We start from the raw sequence: 20,134 nt of genomic DNA, 5'->3' as shown, positions 1-20,134 counted from the left end.
CCCCCCCCGTCTTCCTGATTGACTGCAAAGCCAGCTCCATTCTCCCTGGTGATTAGGGAGCATGGAGCCAGCTTCCTGGCCAATCAGGAAGCCATGCAGCATGTAATGACTCGCCACCCGGCTTCTAGATACCGGAAGTTCCAGTCCCGGGATAAGTATCGAGAGCGTTTGGGCGAGTACGAGTACTCGCCCAACTACTAGGTATTGGCACCGATATAATTTATCATTCAGTTTGTATATTTCCAGGTGTGTGCATGTGGGAAATCTTAATGTACGGAGTGAAGCCTTTCCAGGGGGTGAAGAACAATGATGTGATTGGTCGGATAGAGAACGGCGAGCGCTTGCCGATGCCAGCCAACTGCCCCCCCACACTCTACAGCCTTATGACCAAGTGTTGGGCGTATGACCCCAGCCGGCGACCGCGGTTTACCGAACTCAAAGCACAACTGAGGTGAGGCCCTGCTGGCATCTTTTTTTCTCTTTACAGACTTATGATCAGAATATTATATATTGAAGGAATGGGTTTGCTGCCCATAGATGGTTCTTAATCTCCTGACTCTTAACACTCCAGCATTTACTCAGCCTCTCTAGCTGTCTTTGCTGCTTTGTGTCTTCCTGTCCTCCAGCAGAGGTCTGTATTTCTGTTGAAGTTGTTCCCTGGACTGAACAAGACCCTGTGTAGAGAGCGCTGTCTTTTCCCAGGGCCGCCAAGACAACTTGGAGTACAGAAATATCTTTCTTGAGGGCCCATTCACACCATGTCCGGATCACCTCCAGACCAGATTGTTTCCGGACCCAAAGTGCATCCTAGTGTATCCCTTTGCTATTTCTGGCCTCTGTTCCCACCAGCGCAGTCCGTTCCAGACCAGAAGAATACTGCATGTCTCATTTTATCTGGTCTGGAATGCACTGGAACACATAGAAATGCATAAAAAATGCATGGAACGCACCTGTAAGACCATTTGAAGCAAAAAAATAAAATTGCGGTAAAAACGCGCCAAAAACGCAATGCACTGCCTTCCAGATCTGGTCCGGAAAATGGTGTGAACCCAGCCTAAAGCTGAACTATAGGCAAATGGCATGTGCAACGTCTTACCTGCAATCTTGTAATTCACATACCTTTTCCACGCTACATGACCAGGTCCCTGACCTCCAGTGCAGTAAAGCAGAACAGCTTTGCTCCGGTCAAGGAGCAACTTGCAGGCTGTAGATTGGACAGTGTAGGAGAAGGAGAAAAAAAACACACATGTTATCTTGCTGTCAGCAAGCTCAAAATGTTTGACAGCACTGTCCAATGAAGTAGTAGCCGATTGGCTCACTGCTCTGTCCCTCTCTCTCCCATTCTGAGTCATAATGTGCATTTTAGGAGGTTTGTATTAAAACAGATTCCAATATTCAGATTAGCTGCATTTGAAAATACACGTCATGTTTTGTTGGTGGTGTTTTTAATTTTTTTGGTAATGTATAACTTTTTAAAGAGGAACTTCACTTCCCCCTATTCCTCTTCTCACTTATTTTTCATTGGGTAATACACAAAAAAAGCCAAACTCACACAGCCAGTGTCCTGGCAGGAATACCAGACCCCGCGATTACCAGGAACAGAGATTCGTGTGCTTGTCATAAGCAAAGTTTAATCAATACTTATTGGGCAGGGTGTCAAGATAAGATTCTGTAACGTCACAATAGCTTACATGAGTTTTTAAAGCAAAGCAACATTAGCATAATTCAAGAGACACATCCCAGGGTAGGCACGGAAATACAATTTATCCAATAAAATGTAGTTATTTGTCACAGCAATGAGATGGTTAATTGTCCAAAACCACAAAGTCACTCCCAAATTTGATGTAATTTAGTACTCTTTGTAGCAAAAATCTACAAAGAAAAAAAGACTAGAATGTTCCTTTTAAATCTAAACTAGATTTTTGCTAAAACGTTCTTGGCTCTGCTCCCCACTCTCCATGCTGAGCTCATATGCCGCGGTCCCGGGTCCCCCAGAAGAGCGGGGGATCCCGAAAACCACGGCGGGGGGCGGACAAGATCTCTGCTCGTTTGATACAAGTGATCTGTTCATATCACTTGTATAAACGGTATACGGTACATTTAGCTCTACTTGTCCAGAGCAGAGCTAAATGTACAAAAAAACTACATGTCCCTGGCGTCGGGCGATAGGAATTCCGCACCCCTGGTTGAAGTTCAAGCTGGTTGGCGTCCCAAGGCTGGGTGTCACCCGGTCCCTAGACCAGGTGACACCCCGCTGCGTCGCCATTTGTGCATGATGTCACATTGCGCGTGCGCGATGACGTGCGCGACCATCTGATTGCTCCCTGCTGGTGGCCATCTTGGTGATGGACGGCGGCAGAGAGAGGAGGGGACGTTCACCCAGCGGGATGAGGTATGCCGTCGGGTCCCCTCCTCTCTCCTGACACTGTCGGGCTCTCGGTACATGACCGAATGCCCAACTTTTTAGAGAGTGTGACACCAAAATGACTGCCAGTCATTTTGGTGTCACCCCTGCAATGGTGACACCCGGGTGCCGGCCGCACCCTCCTTTTGACACCACTGGTGCCAGAGTTGTTTTTTTTAATGTGTCACAAGTTCAAATTCCTTTCTGTCTTTTAGAGCAAAATTGAGTTTTTGAACACAAAAACAAAATAGATTCTAAGCCTAACCAACTTCCCCCCTAACCAGCAAGTCCATAGGTTTTCTGTAGGGATCTGTCACTCCACTGCTGCTCCTGTGCCGCCATCTTCTTTTCTGACATCAACAGGAGCCGGCTGTCTCTTTCTGGATTCTTGCAGCTGGCCCCCTTAGCCCTCGTTCACACCTGAACGTTTTGTAGCGCGTTCTACGCTCGACGAACGCTCTACAAAACGCTCAAAAATATAAATCCCATTGTATTCAATGGTCTCGTTCCCACCTTGGCGTATTTCCGTCCGTCCCTAACGCGCTACAAAACGTCCCACGCCTGAAAAGGTACAGGTACAGGCCAAGTAGCCTTCGGAAACGCGCGACGGTCGCGCAACTTTTTTACCGCGAATCGCGGTAAAAAAAACGTGCGACGGTCGCGCATATGCAATACGCCTAGGTGTGAACAAGACCGTACTGTAGGGTACCCCGAAGCCTCCTGAAATGCGTGACATGAGTATCCTAGGAGTGGTACACACAAACTATACAGCGAGTACTTTCCCACCTTATAATATAATGAGCCGGGAAAATGAGGCATTGAGCAAGCCTGGTGAGACAGGAAGTTAAATGATTCTTTGTTTCCATGTGCTGCTTTTTTTTAAAAACCAGAAGCTTCATTTCATTGACAGAATGTCATTCAGTTTTAGGAAATTCATCAGGCAGTGTGGTGTCACTTTGTATACCTGATGAAGGATCCTGTTTGGTTCCAAAACATTGCCTTTTAATGTGATGTTATGATCATCCAACGTCAATAAAGATGGAACGGGAACTGGTGTGCCATTGACGACTTCTTCTGTTTCTTTGTACAGCATGTAGACTATAGACCAGAGCTAGGGATCCACGTAATCAGTTTTTTTCATTTTTATTCAAAAACCAAATTAATGGTACAAAGTCCTCTCATGTCATTGGGAAAGATGCAGAACCCGTGACTGTTATTGCCTGAAGAATGGTTCTGGTGTTCCAGATTCTCCATAACAGCGTTATCTTCAATGTGCGCCCTGTGCTCAGGCCATGGGTTTTGGTGGCATCCAGTGTCCCATTATCAATGAGACCTCTGTGACGGAGGCTCTTCTCGTCTCCTGCCTCGGACGGACGTCTTGTCTGACGATTCGCTTGTCTGTTTTTGATCTTTCAATTACCGCGTTTGTCTGAGTTCTTGGGGAAAAAAGCAGCTGGCAAACATTCCATGCTGGTTTCACAAATATGTAGACATTTCAGCCACTAGATTTGAAGTTGTTTGGTTTTCTGTGTCTGTAAGAGCTCTCCATATAACAAGTTACATAAATCCATGAACTGTCAATGCCGTACAGGTAGCATTAAAGAGACCCTGTCACCAACTTACAAAATTGCAGGTAAAAGCACAGAAATGTTAAGATGTGATATGCAATTTGCTTTTGAACTTGCCAGTAGAATTAAAGGGGTTCTAAACCCTCCGGTTTTTTTTTGCCTATATCTACTGCTAGTGGGGCTGTCAGTATGTTAGGTGCAGTGCGTTTTTGACGCGTTTTGCGTTTCCTGACCGTACAAAGTGTGACATGCAGTATTTTTTCTGTCGTAACCTGAACGGACTGCGCACGTGAGAACTGTAGCCCATAAAACACATAGGGATACATTGGGATGCATATTTAGTGCAGGATCGTACGGATCAGGTCAGCACAGAAAACGGACGTCGTGTGAACAGGCCCTCAGAGATGTAAGAAAGTACCATCGTATTCAAGTTATCATCCGCTACAAAGAGTAGGAGGAGACTATTTCTACTTTACCAATTTCATGTCTGATGCACAAAGGGATTTTTTTTTTTTTTACTTTGTCAAACTATTTTTTCAAAGTTTTCAAGTTTTTTTTTGGTTTTTTTTCTTTGCGCTGCAAAAAATACTCAGTTTGGGAAAATATGTCACAGTGTGAGACTTTGCCCTGCTGGATATTATTGTGTGCCTCCGCTCCAAGTTATTCAGCAGCTGGAGAGGAAAGGCCATGGGACTCCCATGGCTCCGGGGTCCATGTATGGGCCGGTCTCCTCCCCCAGTGTGAAAACACAAGTTATTTATATGTGCCGTGCATACAGGCCGACCTCGGCACCCTTTCACTGCCGGGGCAGCTTCTTACAAGGACTGAGAGAAAACATTTATTTTACAGATTTTTCCTGAAATTAGTTTTTTTTTTTTTTTAAATAAAACTATTTTGGTTTTATAACGGAGCACAATAATTTTATTGGAGCCTGATATTTCAAGTGACCTTGTTGGGGAAGGGGGGGTGGGTGAAAAAAACTAAACTAGGCACTAACCTGAAAGCAAAACAGAGCTACTCATACCTGTCCATTTGCTAAAACTTCTCTGTGTATCAGAGCTCCTGACTGTGATCCAATTTAGCGCCTCAGGATGGTCACGTTTTGGGTCACCTGGCTGGTCACTGTGGTTCACCCTGCTGACCCCTAGTCATTTCAGGACATAATAGTGAAGTAGGGGTCATTGGGAGGAACCACAGCAGCCAGCAGGAGATGTTCCTTCATGCACCCAGCAGTATGCGATCGAATCAGTGCCGGGAGCTCTGCTACCGAATAGAGTTTTAGCAGACAAGTTAAAGGAGAACTATGGGGTCAGTATTTTTCCCCATAGTTCTCCTTAGGGTAACGGGAGGACAAAAACTAGCGTCCTCCCGTTACCCTAAGCTCAGTATATCGCGAGCTACAGCTCGCGGTATACTGAGACGCCGCAGCCGGAGCGGATCCCGACGTAGATGACGGGATCCGCCCAGCTGCGTGAGTGACAGCGGACTCTGCCTATCTAGAGGCAGAGCCAGCTGTACCCGCCCCCTCCCCCGTCCGTTCCGCCAGTCAGCGCTGGCAGATCGGAGCGGGGAGAGGGGAATCCAGCCCCTCCCCCTGTCACGGCAGAGAGCCGTGACAGGATCGAGAGGTGAGCGAACGCCGTTATATATGTTCGCTCACCTCCCGATCTACTGAGCGACCTGTGACAGTCTCATTGTCACAGGTTGGCTAGAACTATGAGGTGAGTGAAGAGCACTCACCTCATAGTTCTCCTTTAACAGACAGGTATGTATAAAGCTGCCTTCTTCCATGGTTAGTTCCTTTTTTTTGCCAATTTTTCTGACCCCCTACCCACTAGGGTCACTGTAATTGTCACAGTAATTGCATGATCAGTTCTTTCTCTGTTTTTGAATCTGTGATGTTTTTAAAGTTTTAGGTATGTATTATATTTTTTTGCCTGAATGTAAAAGTAAACAGTAATATATAATTGTTGTACATACATGCTGTGCTTCATGATTTGCTTAATACATTCAGGTGCATAGTCTGAAATTTAGTTTTCTTTAGAAAGTGGCCACCGCAGACAGAATCCTGTGCCCTGCCAGCATGCTGCAGAGAAGTACCCTTGCTCTTTTGTGAGGAAGCAGTGGTCTCTCTGCAGAAGGCCTACAATGCCCCCTGTTTGTCAGATCTAGAGCTCCACAGTCAGAAAACTCGCACTACCCGGTGATTGAAGAGCTCTAGGTCTGCAGTTTGTATTTTTGAGAGCATGGCAGTAGCTTTTTGCTTTCAGACTGTCTCTAGATGGCCATGTATTGTAATTGCCTGACCTGGTCAAAAAAGGGAGACTTTCAATGTGGTCTATTGTGTATCAGTGATGTGCCGTGCCTTCTTCAGCTGGGTGAGGCATTCCCCAGCCCGCCATAGCTCAGCCCTGTCCTGCTGAAGCCCAACCATCAGCCAGCTCTGTAACTGGGGAGGCATCAATGTCCTCGCTGTTTTTATTTTGATTGGACAGCTTGGACCAATGGCGCTTTGCCATTGGTCCAAGCCATCCACAGAGCTCAAACCTCTAACAAAGAGTAGAGGCTGTGACAGCTCTTGCCTCACCAAGTTAGGTTACACAAGCAGTGGGGAAGCCTGCTGCTGTGTAATCTAACTACCTGTCAAAAGCCGGATGCAGCGCTACCTGTAATTAACAAGCAGCGCTCCGTCCATGACAGGTTACACAGCGGGGAGGCTTTCCCCGCTGTGTAACTTGTAACAAGCCGATCTGAATGGAGAAAAAGCTGTTGGCTTCAGACTTGGGCTGGGTTCACACCCAGGCGTATCGAATGCCACGCGTTTTTACCGCGATTCGCTGTAAAAAAAAATGTGTGCCAAACACACGTTTCCGAGGGCTACCTGCCTGTATCCCAATGGATATTCTAATTTTGTACAATTTCAGCTTTCAGAGTAGATAAGGTTTTACATGCAAGACCACGGCACCAGAAGGGTTAATAAATCCTGCTCTGCATAAAAGCGATACCCTAAGATACACATCTGAGCCGGGGCTTTGTTGTTAAGGAAATCTACAAGGCATCTGAAACATGCAATGTTATTTTTACAGCCGGGGCGGCTGGCTCTCTTTATTTTCCTCGCTGAGATGCTGGCGGATTGGATCCCGCTCTCCCGCTCGCCTATACCAGCCTTTATAGAGGGGAAGTGAAAGTTGTGCCGTCTTTTTCCTGTGCGAGTGAGTAATATGGGAAAAACTATTCATTTCTGGAGAATTGCCGCACGCTCGGACAGTACAGGAGGCGCACGGCGCGGCGTTGGAGCAGATCTGTGCTGTACCGCTGCCCCGAGAAGCTTGCTTCGGAATCTCCGCTGACTTTTAATTTCCTTTTGGTGTCTGAGATGATGGCAGCGGTCCAACATTAACAATCCACATAGCAGAGCGAGGAGGCGGCAGCTCGCCGGCTGCTGAGCACCAATTCCGGTTAGCCTTGTGCACGACTTAGGTAAGTTACATCTAAAGATTCTGTTCTGTTTTAGAAAAAGGTTCTGGGGAACTTTGTTACTCTGCAGCTGTGATGGAGCTATATTATTCCCATGTGTCCTGCAGGGCATGCTGGGACATGTAGTTTCACTAAGGTTGGAGAACACTATACTCTTGATTGGTATCCTTTTCCAAATCTGCATTTTTTTACTTGCTTAGTTGTAACGGAAAGTATATCTAAAGCTGAGACAGTTTTATTTTAGCTTTGGATAGAACAGGGAAGGGTTAAGGAGTATTTCCACTTCTGCAGACAAATTTGAGAATCCCCCTTTATCTGTTTGTGGTTTTTTTCACACATTATATCTAAAAATAAATTTAAAAAAAAATGGTTATCCCAATATTGTTGCAAAAATGGAAATACGCTTTCAAGCCCATCGTTTTTCTCCTCGTTTGGGGGATCTCCCTTTGCTTCAGGAGAGGATATATCCTCTTAGACCAGGGGTAGGCCACCTCAGTACTCCAACTGTGCTGAAACTACAGATCCCATTATGCTTCAGGCAGTCACACAAGGGACTGTGAGAGTCTTGCAATGCATCATGGAAATTGTATTTCTACCACAGCCGGAGTTGAGGTTTCCTTCCTCTCTTTAAAGGTGCCCATACACTGGCCAAATTTCGGACTTTTTTTAATGTACCGGACGAAATTCTCACAGTGTGTGAGGCTGCCGGCTCCCTTTCAGCCAGCATGGCTCGATCAGCTGATGAAGGACCCAGATGGAAAATCTTCGTACAATCAGAGCCAGCAGCCAGTGAGCTGCCCGTTCTGATCGGGTATCGCCGACACCTGTCAGAATACAATGCAAACCGTGGCAATTCCTCGATTGCGGATTGAACAAAAAAAAATTGATTGGTGTATGGCCAGCATCAAGGTGGCCATACACCTTACGATTATCGGACGACACTTTTCGTCCGATGATCGAACCGTCGTATGATTGTCGTACGGCGTCCCCTTTATGCCCCGATTATCGCAAGGTTCAATTAGCCGCAATTAAAGAAAAGCACCTGGACGAATTGCGGTAATCAACCGCACGTATCTTCGTTGGCGCATGAGCAGTGTAGATCGTACGATTTTTGACGTACGGAAACGCCACTAACCTTGCAATAATCATACGATCGACCAAAGTTTTCAAACATGCTTGAAAGTCAAAAGTCGTACGATTGTACAGTATTTGCGGTTGTATACTGCCCATACACCTTGCGATTATCGGACGAAAACGCGATCGCATACGATTATCGTAAGGTCAATGGGCACCTTTAGACTCCCCAGAACAGGTGTCCCTGTTGGACGATTACTCCACTATTGCTGTTCCGGGAACATTTACATTTTGGATTGACAAGTTGAAAGTAGAATGTAGGGCAGGGGTGGGCAAACAATGGCCCTCCAGCTGTGGTGAAACTGCACATCCCATCATGCATTTGTCTCTGGGAGTCATGGCCGTAACTGTCAGTCTTGCAGTGTCTCATGGGACTTGTAGTTCTACAACAGCTGGAGGGCTGGAGTTGCCCACCCCTGGGATAGGCCACCTAAAAGAGGCGGCTGCGGTGTCACATGTCGGCTCCAACTATGGGCATGAGTCTATTTTACTCATCCCACAGTTCTCCTTTAACAAGGACCGGATCCCTCGTTCCCCCTTTAATACAGAGAACATGGACATTTCACTATAATAATAAATAGTACATAGACATAAATCTGTGTTACAACTATCATTCTGATGTATCCTTTAATCAAAACCATTGCGCGTTAATGGGCAAAGTAGAACCACATATTGCATTACGCATGTGGCAATTTTGACATTTGTAACATCCCTTTTATTTGTACTAGAAATAGAAAACGATGTTTGTCTTTTGAGGTGAGCTATGATTAGTGAATCAGGTTTTTCATTCTTTTGTAAGTATCAAGTGGAGGATTCCTGACCTCTGGACTCCGTTCTCTGTGGCCTGCAAGGATGTGACAGTGTCTGCTGGTAACATTCCTTATTCACTCAGACAATGAGTTGTAGGTTTGAACGGGATGCCAGTATTTTGTCTAGCCTCAGTTAAGTTGATTGGCCCTTGCATGGGCTGGTGACATAGCTTTAGTAAGGACTGTCTTGGCATGACAGCGCTCCAAAAACCTGTCACACATGTGATCAATCTGTACCTTCTAAACCTCAGCAAGTCCTGTGGATACATGCTGGTGGGTGAAGTGTTTCCTGTCTAATTTGGCACTAGTATGCTTGTAAGATATGGAAATTAGATTGTAAGCTCCTTAAGGGCAGGCAGGGACCGATGTGAATGTACAATATGCAAAAGTGCTCCATAAATTGTCGGCACTATATAAATATCTGTAATAAATACAAATTAAGACAGTTAAATGTTTAGGTTGCGTGCTAGAAAAGTGCAAGGTGGCTTTACCTGTCTGTAGGATTAGTGAAAATCCTATTTTCCTGGCCAACAGACGCTGGCATCAATGAAGGCAACAGGTGACTTAAAAGAGACTATATAATCAGAATATATTACTATGCTACTGTGCCTTGATGCATGCTTTCTCGCCTGCGGTGTTGATGCTATTTTTAATTGATGTTGAATAGCTGGCTGCCTGCGTGCAGACCTTAACGATCACTTTATATGTCGGAACTTACTTTTGTTCAATAAACGTAAGATTTAAAAAAAAATAATAATTTGTGCATTTGTCTTGCTTTAGCATGTGTCCTGTTCATGCTGGAGCAAGACACATGCATAACATTTTAACTTATGTGTTTGTATTGTTATTTAATAAACTGTTATACATTTTAAAAAAAAAAGAGACTAGATAAACCCAAATTTGGATGTAGTGAATTAAGGGGGAAAAAAGACAAACTCATCGATCACAAAAATGTCGTCTACGTAACGGAACCTTGCTTTGACTTTACATGCATTTAACCTCTACAGCATCGCACACAGAGCATGCCATTTTCCCTCTGCCTGGAGACATGTGCTTGATCTTTATGTTCCTCCTATCCGGCCAGCCACTTCAATATCTCTGGTTTATATTCATCACATTTCTTTGTTTACACTTCGCCAACTAATTTCATAAGTTCCCTAAGATTTCAAATAATGAGAGCAACACAAAAATCCTCTTTCTAGACGAGCTCCTATTTTTAGAGTGTTAGATGTATATTATGAAGTTATCCTGAATATTTGTAACCTTACACATGACATTTCTGACATTCCTGGGGCTTTGTATCTCCAGTCTCATCAGTAATGGAGCCTGTGCCGCATGTATATATTCTTGACCATATACAGTCGTTCCTGGATGGTAACGTATAGAGAGTAATACACTGCCTGGCCACAAAAAAAAAAAAAGTCACCATCTGGATTTAGCTAAGCAAATAGGTCAGAGCCTTGCATTGGATAAGTGTTATGATCTGGGGTTGCTTCAGTTAGTCAGGTGTAGGTTCAGCAATGTTACCCTGTTTCCTCAAAAATAAGACCTACCCTGAAAATAAGACCTAGTACTATTTTTGGGAATTGCTAAAATATAAGACCTACCCCGAAAATAAGACCTAGTTGTGACTATTCCCAGGGCTGGTGGTGGCATAAGGGGGAACTTGAAGAGTGGCGGGAGAGAATCAGCAGTGCCAACGAAGCCAGCGCTAGAGGAAGTGAGGCGGCAGCGGAGGGAGCAGAGCTGCATAAGCCAATGCTTCCTCTATAGCGCCGGCTCCTGTCACAGGCGGAGTGATACCAAATGCACTCCGCCTGTGAGGAATCGATAGTGAAAGCGCGCTTCCCTCATTCTGGCCAGTGATTAGTTAGCAAATTGCTCTTGGAAAGGTACGGCACCCCTGATTGCCCTGATCACGATATTTTTGTACATGAATAAGTGTGGATTGTTGTACATTAAAAAAAAAATAAGACCTACCCCAAAAATAAGACCTAGTGTGTTTTTTGAGCCAAAAAAAATATAAGACAGTGTCTTATTTTCGGGGAAACACGGTATGTGCCCAACAAATGAGGTCAGCTGCCCCCCTGAGTATACGGAATGATCAGGTTTTTCCATCAATGGTTTTTTTTCCCCCCTGATGGCACATTGGACATATTCCTAGATGACAATGTCAGGATTCATCGGGCTCAGATTGGAAAGAGTGGCTCAGGGAACATGAGACATCATTGTCACACATGGATTGGCCACCACAGAGTCCAGAACTTAACCCCATTGAGAATCTTTGTGATGTGCTGGAGAAGACTTTACACAGTGCTCCGACTCTCCCATCATCACTACAAGATCTCGCTGATAAATGAATGCAACTCTGGATGGAAATGAATGTTGTGACATTTCATAAGCTTATAGAAACGATGTCACGGTGAATGTGTGCCGTAATCAAAGCTAAAGGCGGTCCAATGTAATATTCACATCTGTGGCACTTTGTTTGGCCAGGCATTGTATATAGACATGCATTGCTGAAAACACAATATGTCTGGCTTTCTCTGGCCTTAAAACTTAAAGTTTATGTCATCCCTATCATTGAACTTCTGTTTTCTTCCTTTTGACACGTTAAGTATACTATTGAAAGTTTTCTATTAGATCTGTTCAGTAAGTGCAAAAAAGTACCTGTTGATCCTGCCCAGAAATCCACCTTTGTCTTCTGTACTCTGTAATGTTAACGTAAGCAGCCTTATCAGCCCTTCCAGTTCTCTCAGTAGACTGCAGAACACCTCCCCCTTATGTTATGAAGAGGGCTGTGGTTGTTGTGTACTCCCAACACATTTGTCCTAGGGGGACAGCGCTACTCCCTTTATAGCTACTGTACAGTGTTGTCACCCTAGAACAAGGAATGTGTAACTGGCAGGATCAACAAAGTAAAAATAATAGAACTGAGCCTGGTAATAGAAAACTAATGCAGCCACCACATCTAAGAACTGATAAGTTGCAATATATGACCTTTTTGTTCTTTGGTCACAGAGCACAGTATAAATGATCTCTGTATATATCCATAAAACTCTAGTTATTTTCTCAATGCATGAAAAGCATCAACAAATGGGTAACATTATGGGTAATTGTTGAATCTAATGATCGGCACTTATAGATAATAAACTGCTAATATGGGTGATGAAGCTGCCACAATAAAGACCAAAAAGTCCCAAGAATATAAATGACGCTTAGCGCCGCAGAATCGTCATTTGTAACATTATGGGTAACACAAGCGTCAACAAATGGGCAACATTATGGGTAACACAAGCGTCAACAATTGGGCAACATTATGGGTAACACAAGCGTCAACATTTGGGCAACATTATGGGTAACACAAGTGTCAACAAATGGCTAACAACCTGGCAGCCTATAGAAATATATTGAGACTGGGTTGAGCTTTTAACAAGAACATGTTTCTATGGCTTCAAGGTTAAAGCTTTCAGACCCCTCACTTTTTACTGCTATCTCCAGCTCCATTACAGAGATTTCCCCTCACTTCCTTCCCAGTGACAACTGTCTCATCAGTGAAGGTAAATATCGAACAGCAATACAGGCAAAAATCTACATGGTTTTTTTCTTCCCCCTCCCATGGAGTAGGGGACTAGGAGCCCCATCAGCTTGGTATTGTTGTCCCTGTTGGAGATTTTCCCTCCTTTCCTGTCTGGTAAAACTGTTGTCACCTGGACAGAAAGCAAAGGAAAGCTCTCTAATGGAGTCCCAGGTAGCAGTGAAACCAACAAGGGTTCTACCCTTCACCACTCTATCCAAGAATAAAGGAAATAGTTTTTGGCTGGACATACAGTTGAGTACGGTCCATGATACTTTATTTGCACTAACATGTAAACTGTCAGGACAAGATTTTGGGGTGTTCCCTCCTTCTATCATCTCCCTGCAGAGCAGTGACTGTCTGTCATGGCTCCCTGCATGGATTCCCCCCTCTCCGATCATCCAGATCTGACTGGAGGAACGGATGGGGAAGGGGGCGGGCACAGCTGGCTCTGCCTCTAGATAGGCAGAGCCCGCTGTCAATCAGCCAGCTGGGTGGACCTCGACAGTATTGTCAGGATCCGTCCCAGCTGCGGTGCTCTCATCATGTAATTGAAAATAGGCCGCTATATAATGAGCTTTGGGTCACTAGCTTCATAAATGTCCTCCCATGACCCTAAAGAGAACTATACGATAAAAACTTTACCCTATAGTTAGCTGTTAAAATTGGGTCTTTGTGGTTCCCGCCTCCATTAAGGAATGGAACCGTGAAAGAAATAGGAAAAAAAATCATTTGATAAAACTAACATTTTGCCCTGCGGTAATTTGACCAAATGTGGTCCCGCTGGGTCAAGGCATTGGTTAGTCCTTTTGCATAGCTTCTCTCTCTCCAATGCACATTGTGGGTGTCCAGGGACTTTACAGATTGCCCATTGTGTGATTTTGGACTCTTTGTCTTGGTAACTCTTCTAACATAGGAACTGGAACACTGAGGTGCTCAGCATCGTACCCTTCAGACTTTTGTTTGATCTTGAGCAGTGTTCAGAAATGCATATTTGTTTGTCTTTTTGTATGCCAAGAAAATGTTGTAAATTAAAAAAGTTTTTGCAAAATAAAATCTGATTTAAAAAAATAAATTCAGTTCCAGGTTCGCAGTTTTTGCTGCATTCCTATGGTAGGATGTTAAATTTCTGTCGCTGCTTTGTGCAGCAATACTTTATCTTGTAGTAAACAAGCTTCCAATTTAACTTGTGTTGCGGGTCTGCTGGAGGATTAGTCTGTGATGGAAATATAGCCTTTCCTTTGTGCAAGGGGGGAAACACAGTGACAGCTGAAATGACACGCATAGAAGATATCTCCACTGTGTCTTGTTGAGAGTCTGACACTCAGCACGCCTGTCCTCTCTCTTTGCAGTACGATCCTAGAAGAGGAGAAGATTCAGCAAGAGGAGCGGATGAGAATGGAGTCCAGGAGACAAGTGACTGTGTCCTGGGACTCCGCGGGTTCAGACGAGGCTCCACCGAAGGTTAGTAGATGTTGACTTGTCCTCAAATGTTGCTGTGCTGCCATTGTGCATGATTGCATTTAAAATGTCACCGCTCATAAGAGCATGTTGGGGGATAAACGAAGGAGTGGGTTTCTTTTGCTAGTTTTTTGGTATGCTGTTTTGAATTGTGTCCATGTGCATCTAGATTTTTTTCTTGTGAGCTGTAATAGGGATAGTATGCTTTAAGTCAAGTCCATCTAGATGTGTCGTTTAAGCTATAGGGGGAGTCCACTCCTTACTACTGTTATGCCCTGGATGCTTCAACAGCGATATCTCCCTGCCATAAATCTCAACTCTTCTCATGTCCAATAGGGAATTTTCTATGTTCCTGCCCACATTGGTGTGTTCCAACTCCTCCTGTAACATTCTCATTAATATAAAATGAATGTTATGTTATCCAGTAGGAATGGAGGGAACGCATTATAATGAGCATAGCAGGTGTGCAGAGCCAGGAGCTCAGCATAGGGATGATGGGAGCCCCCATCATAATGGGAACAGCAGGTCGGTAGGCCAGGGAACTCAGCACAGGGTTGGTAGAACCCCTCATAATGGGCATAGCATGCGTGCAAACCTGGAAATTCAACACAGGGATGGTAGGAACCCCTCATAGTGGGCACAGGAGGTGTACAGACCTGGGAACTCAGCACAGGGATGGTGGGAGCCCCTCATAATGGGGTACAGCAGTTGTGCAGAGCCAGGAACTCAGTGAAGGGATGGTGGAAACCCCTCATAATGGGCGCAGCGCTTGTGTGCCTAGAGTTCAGCTTTAACATGGGGTGGGATATATTACAATGGCACCTGGAAGTGAGGGGGGGTGGGATATATTACAATGGCAGTGAGGGGGGGGGGGCAATATATTAGGCAGCAAGTGAACATTTTGTCCCTGACGTTTATGTCAGGGACAAACTGTGATGTCTAGACGACTGGGTCAGAGCAACTCCAAAACTGCAGCTTGTGTGGGATGTTCCACGTCTGTAGTGGTCAGGATCAACCAAAAGTGGTCTAAAGAAGGAAAACCGGTGAACTGGCGACAGGGTCATGGGCTGCCAAGGCTCGTTAATGCACATGGGGAGGGAAGGCTTGCCCATGTATTCTAATCCAATAGAAGAGCTACTGGAGCTCAAATTGCTAAAAAGTCCATGCTGATTTTGATAGAAAGGTGTCTGAACACACCGAGCATCACAGTTTGTAGTGTATGGGGCCACGTAGCCGCAGACAGGTCAGGGTGCCCATGCTAACCTGTGTCCACTGCCAAAAGTGCCTACAATGGGCACATGAGCATCAGAGTTGGACCACAGAGGAATGGAAGAAGGTGGCCTGGTCTGATGAATCACGTTTTTTCTTTTACATAATGGTGATGGCCGGGTGCGTGTGTGTCACTTACCTGGGGAAGAGATGGCACCAGGATGCACTATGGAAAGAAGACAAGCCGGCGGAGGCAGTGCGATGCTTTGGGCAATGTTCTGCTGTGAAACCTCGGGTCCCGTCATTAATGTGGATGTTACTTTGACATGTACCACCCACCTAAACATTGTTACTGACCAAGTACAGCCCTTCATGGAAACGGTATTCCCTGATGGCAGTGGCCTCTTTCAGCAGGATAATGTGCCCTGCCACACTGCAGAAATGGTTCAAGAATGGTTTGAGGAACACAACAAAGAGTTTGAGGTGATGACTTGGCCTCCAAAATCTCAAGATCTCAACCCAATGGAGCATCTGTGGGATGTGCTGGAAAACCATTTCCGATCCATGGAGGCCGATCACCTCACAACTTACTGGACATAAAGGATCTGCTACTGACAGCTTGGTGCCAGATACCACAGCACACCTTCAGAGGTCTAGTGGAATCCATGTCTGGACGGGGTCAGTAAAAGGGGGACCTGCTCAATATTAGGTGGTTGGTCAGAATGTTATGACTGATCAGTGTATGTGCCCATGTATCACTCTTGAAGAAGTACATCTATGACCAGCCACCGTTGGTCATAGATGAGCAGGAGAGCAGCTTCCTTAGAGGAAATTCTCATAGCTCATAGAATTGTAGAAACTATAAATAAGCACAACCTACACGAAGAGCAAAGAAATTACGAGTGGAATCCACCGGCCGTTTACTGTAACGTCATTATAAAAAATAACAGAAATTACTAATATAAGACCACTCTTTGATGCAACCGATACCGCTGCGATCGTAACATTTATTAGCTCTGTTTTTCCATTGCAGCTAATAAATGTTATAATTGCAACAGTTTCGGTTGCGTCAGAAAAGTGGAGTTATAATCGTGGACATTTTTGTTATTATTTTTAATTAAAGTGTATCTAAAGCCAAATTTCTTTTTATTTTTTTATGTTGGCTAGAGGTGGGGGGAGGGGGGTTAAAACCACTGCCAGTTTTGCTTTTGCCATCTGAGTCTAATTAGAGGGATTTCCTGTTATAACATCAGCATTGTAATATGAATACATACTAGAGTTGTTGTTGCTAATGCAATCAAAGCTTACTTGAATGCAATCCCTTTTATGTAGTGAGTGCCGCCTTCTGTCTGCCCATCACTTCCAACAACTTCCTGGATTCCCAGTGTGCTTTGCATCTCTTTTCCTGCTGCTTGATGTGATGCAATCTCCATTTCTTAACACTACACATCCCATCATGCATTGCTTCCAGCAAGCAGTGATGGTGTTACATTGTTCAGACGTTGAGTTGCATGATGTGGTGACACAAGGAAGTTAATATTCACAGGGCTGAGTGAAATGGTGTCAGTGCATTGAGGAAATCCATCATATGGACATCTTCAATAAGTAAGTTTGCAAACATCTAGATGGATCTGGATATGAGGCATGGGATAGAATGTATGGAAATTCAATATAGAAATACTAGTTTAGTTTTTGACCATAGATAAACTTTGGAATCTAAGTTTCTTTTTCTGACCACGTTTCATGTTATACCCATATTTGAAGTGTAACAAGAAACATAGTCAGATCGCACTCCCCCATTTCCGGTATACCAGGGTTCTTCTCCCCACAGGCTGGTGTGGATTTCTTTAACCACTTCAAGACCAGGTGTTTAGACCCCCTTCCTGGCCAGGCCATTTTTCAGTATTCAGCGCTGCGGTACTTTGACTGACGTTTATTCCGTCATGCAACGCTGTACTGAAATGAATTTTATACCATTTTTTGGGGACAGATAGAGCTTTATTTCGGTGGTATTTAATCACCACTGGGGTTTTTATTTTTTACTATAATTAGGAAAAATTACTAAAGACGCCCGCTCAGATCTAGAGAGCTCGGGCCGGCCGTTTTTTTACTACGGCCGGCCCGGAGGTGGTTAAAGGAGAACTATGGGGTCAGTGCTTTTCCCCATAGTTCTCCTAAGGGTCACGGGAGGACACAAACTAGCGTCCTCTCGTTACCCTAAGCTCAGTATACAGCAAGCTACAGCTTTACTGTCGAGATCCACCCAGCTGCATGAGTGACAGCTGGCTCTACCCAAAGCTAAGTATATAGCGAGCTACAGCTTGCGGTATACTGAGACCGCCGCAGCCGGGATGGATCCCGACATTACTGTCAAGATCCACCCAGCTGTGTGATTGTCAGCTTGCTCTGCCTATTTAGAGGCCAGCTAGAGCCAGCTGTACCCGCCCCCTCCCCCGTCTGTTCCGCTAGTCAGCGCTGGAGGGTGGGAGCGGAGAGGGGGGGGAATCCCGGCAGGGAGCCGTGAGTGACAGTCACGGCTCTCTGCAGGTACATGATCGAGAAATGAGCAAGCGACGGTATGTGTTCTCTCACTTCCCGATCTATTGAGCCGATGTGTGACAGTTTAATTGTCACACTTCGGCTCGAACTATGAGGATGAGTGAAAATCACTCACCTCATAGTTCTTTAATTCAGCATAAGTTTGCACTCCCCCTTACCTGTATCACCGGGATCTTCTCCCCGCAGGCTTGTGTTGATTTCTTTAATTCAGCATGGCACTGCCCACACAGCCCCGTCATCTTTTCACAGATCCTTTGGCAAGAGCTATGAAGGGAGAAATGACCCATCAGAGGGACTTCTCAATGGAATACAAGTTCTGTGAAGTCACTTCACTTGTAGTCCATTCATTCTTCCTTCTGTCCATATTGCTGTATGTCCATACCTCGGTACAGACATGGATGGGTCTGCAGGAGTCAGAGCATTGCACCTGCCGTCCGGGGTTGCAGTTCTGTACTGGCTTCAAAGCAGAACAATAAGAAATGCACATTTTTTCCTTTTATGAAGAAGTGGATTTATTATTATTTCCCTTTCACCTCACAGAGTGACATTGATGAGAGTGTGACACTCCCGGCCGAGGACACTGACAGCAATAGAAACCAGACAGTGGTTCTAACCTCTCACCACTCTATCCAGATCTTAAAACAATGTCTTATGTGACTTTACTATACTTTTAGTTAGGTTCCATTAAGCTGCCGCTGGATGTGAAGTCTTTGCTCGTGGTGTTGGTTGTGTTTATTCATAGTCTCTAGAATTCTATCAGTTTGAGAATTTCCTCTCAGGAAGTCGCTGTCCTGATGTTTGACATAGTTTGGTGTATTCGGAGCCGTGTTCCTACAGAAGTTCTGTGTGCCGCGCTGCTACATGTGGAGGAAATTGATGATGAGAACATTTCATGACACTTTTATTTTTTTTTATCCTCGCTAGCAGAAGTTTCAGTTCAGCATTATTACGTAGTTAAAGGAGAAGGCTTTTCCCCATAGTTCTCCTTAGGGTAACGGGAGGACACAAACTAGCGTTCTCCCGTCACCCTAAGCTCAGTATACCGCGAGCTGTAGCTCCCAGTATACTGAGACGCCGCAGCTGAAGCGGATCCCAACAATTATGTCTGGATCCGCCCAGCTGCGTGACTGACAGCTGGCTCTGCCTATCTAGAGGCAGAGCCAGCTGTACCCTCCCCCGTCCGTTCCGCCAGTCAGCGCTGGCGGATCGGAGCAGGGAGGGGGGAATCCAGCCCCTCCCCTGTCACGGCAGAGAGCCGTGACAGGATCGAGAAGTGAGCGAACACCGGTATGTGTTCGCTCACCTCCCGATCTACTGAGCCAAAGTGTGACAGTCTCATTGTCACAGATCGGCTAGAACTATGAGGTGAGTGAAAAACACCCCCCTCATAGTTCTCCTTTAAGGTTGTCTTACATCAACGCTTGTACACATTTCTGTGCGAGTATACAGCGTTAGGATTCATGCTTAGTTTATGTTGCTGCTTCTAGTGGCATTATTATATTGTTACATTTTATTGTGTTGATTTTGTTGATATTGCCACAATTACTCTTACATAGGAATTTAATGAGGCATTAAACTCTCAATCTTTGAATCCAGATCAAACAAACATACATCGCCCAGTATAGTATTTCTTTACATTTTTTCCCAAACACTTAGTCATCATGTTTCCAAACAGCTCCAACTCTCTCAGCTCGGCTTCTCTAAACTTCCTGTCCAGCACTAGATCACAAGGGACAGAGCAGTCTCCAGCAGCCGTCCATCTACTAGCTTGGAGAAGGGGAGTGGCATGCCCTGCTGTGCCTGTTTTGTGGACACACACAGCTTACTAGCACACACAAGGGTGGCTCCCTAGGACCCTGCAATGGAAATGAGTCACCCTAAAATAGGATATCGGGGCCAGTGCTCAGGGAACCAGCTAAATTTGTGACTTTATATA

General features: G+C 45.0%; 1 protein-coding gene across 6 annotated transcripts in view; it reads left to right on the top strand.

The window, feature by feature from the left end:
* Positions 1 to 20,134, top strand: part of PTK2 (protein tyrosine kinase 2) — a 202,993-nt gene that overhangs the window by 140,560 nt on the left and 42,299 nt on the right. For all 6 annotated transcript variants that reach the window (XM_018563617.1, XM_018563616.1, XM_018563615.1 and 3 more), the window contains 2 exons: positions 247 to 451; positions 14,322 to 14,433. In XM_018563617.1, the coding sequence (XP_018419119.1) occupies positions 247 to 451; positions 14,322 to 14,433 (317 nt within the window). The remainder of the gene's footprint in view (positions 1 to 246; positions 452 to 14,321; positions 14,434 to 20,134) is intronic.

Source organism: Nanorana parkeri, unplaced genomic scaffold (genome assembly GCF_000935625.1).
Source record: "Nanorana parkeri isolate BGI_ZX_2015 unplaced genomic scaffold, ASM93562v1 scaffold680, whole genome shotgun sequence".
In the NCBI taxonomy this organism is placed as follows: domain Eukaryota; kingdom Metazoa; phylum Chordata; class Amphibia; order Anura; family Dicroglossidae; genus Nanorana; species Nanorana parkeri.
The sequence above is the reverse complement of the archived record's forward strand: the minus strand, read 5'-3'. Positions and strand labels throughout refer to the sequence as shown.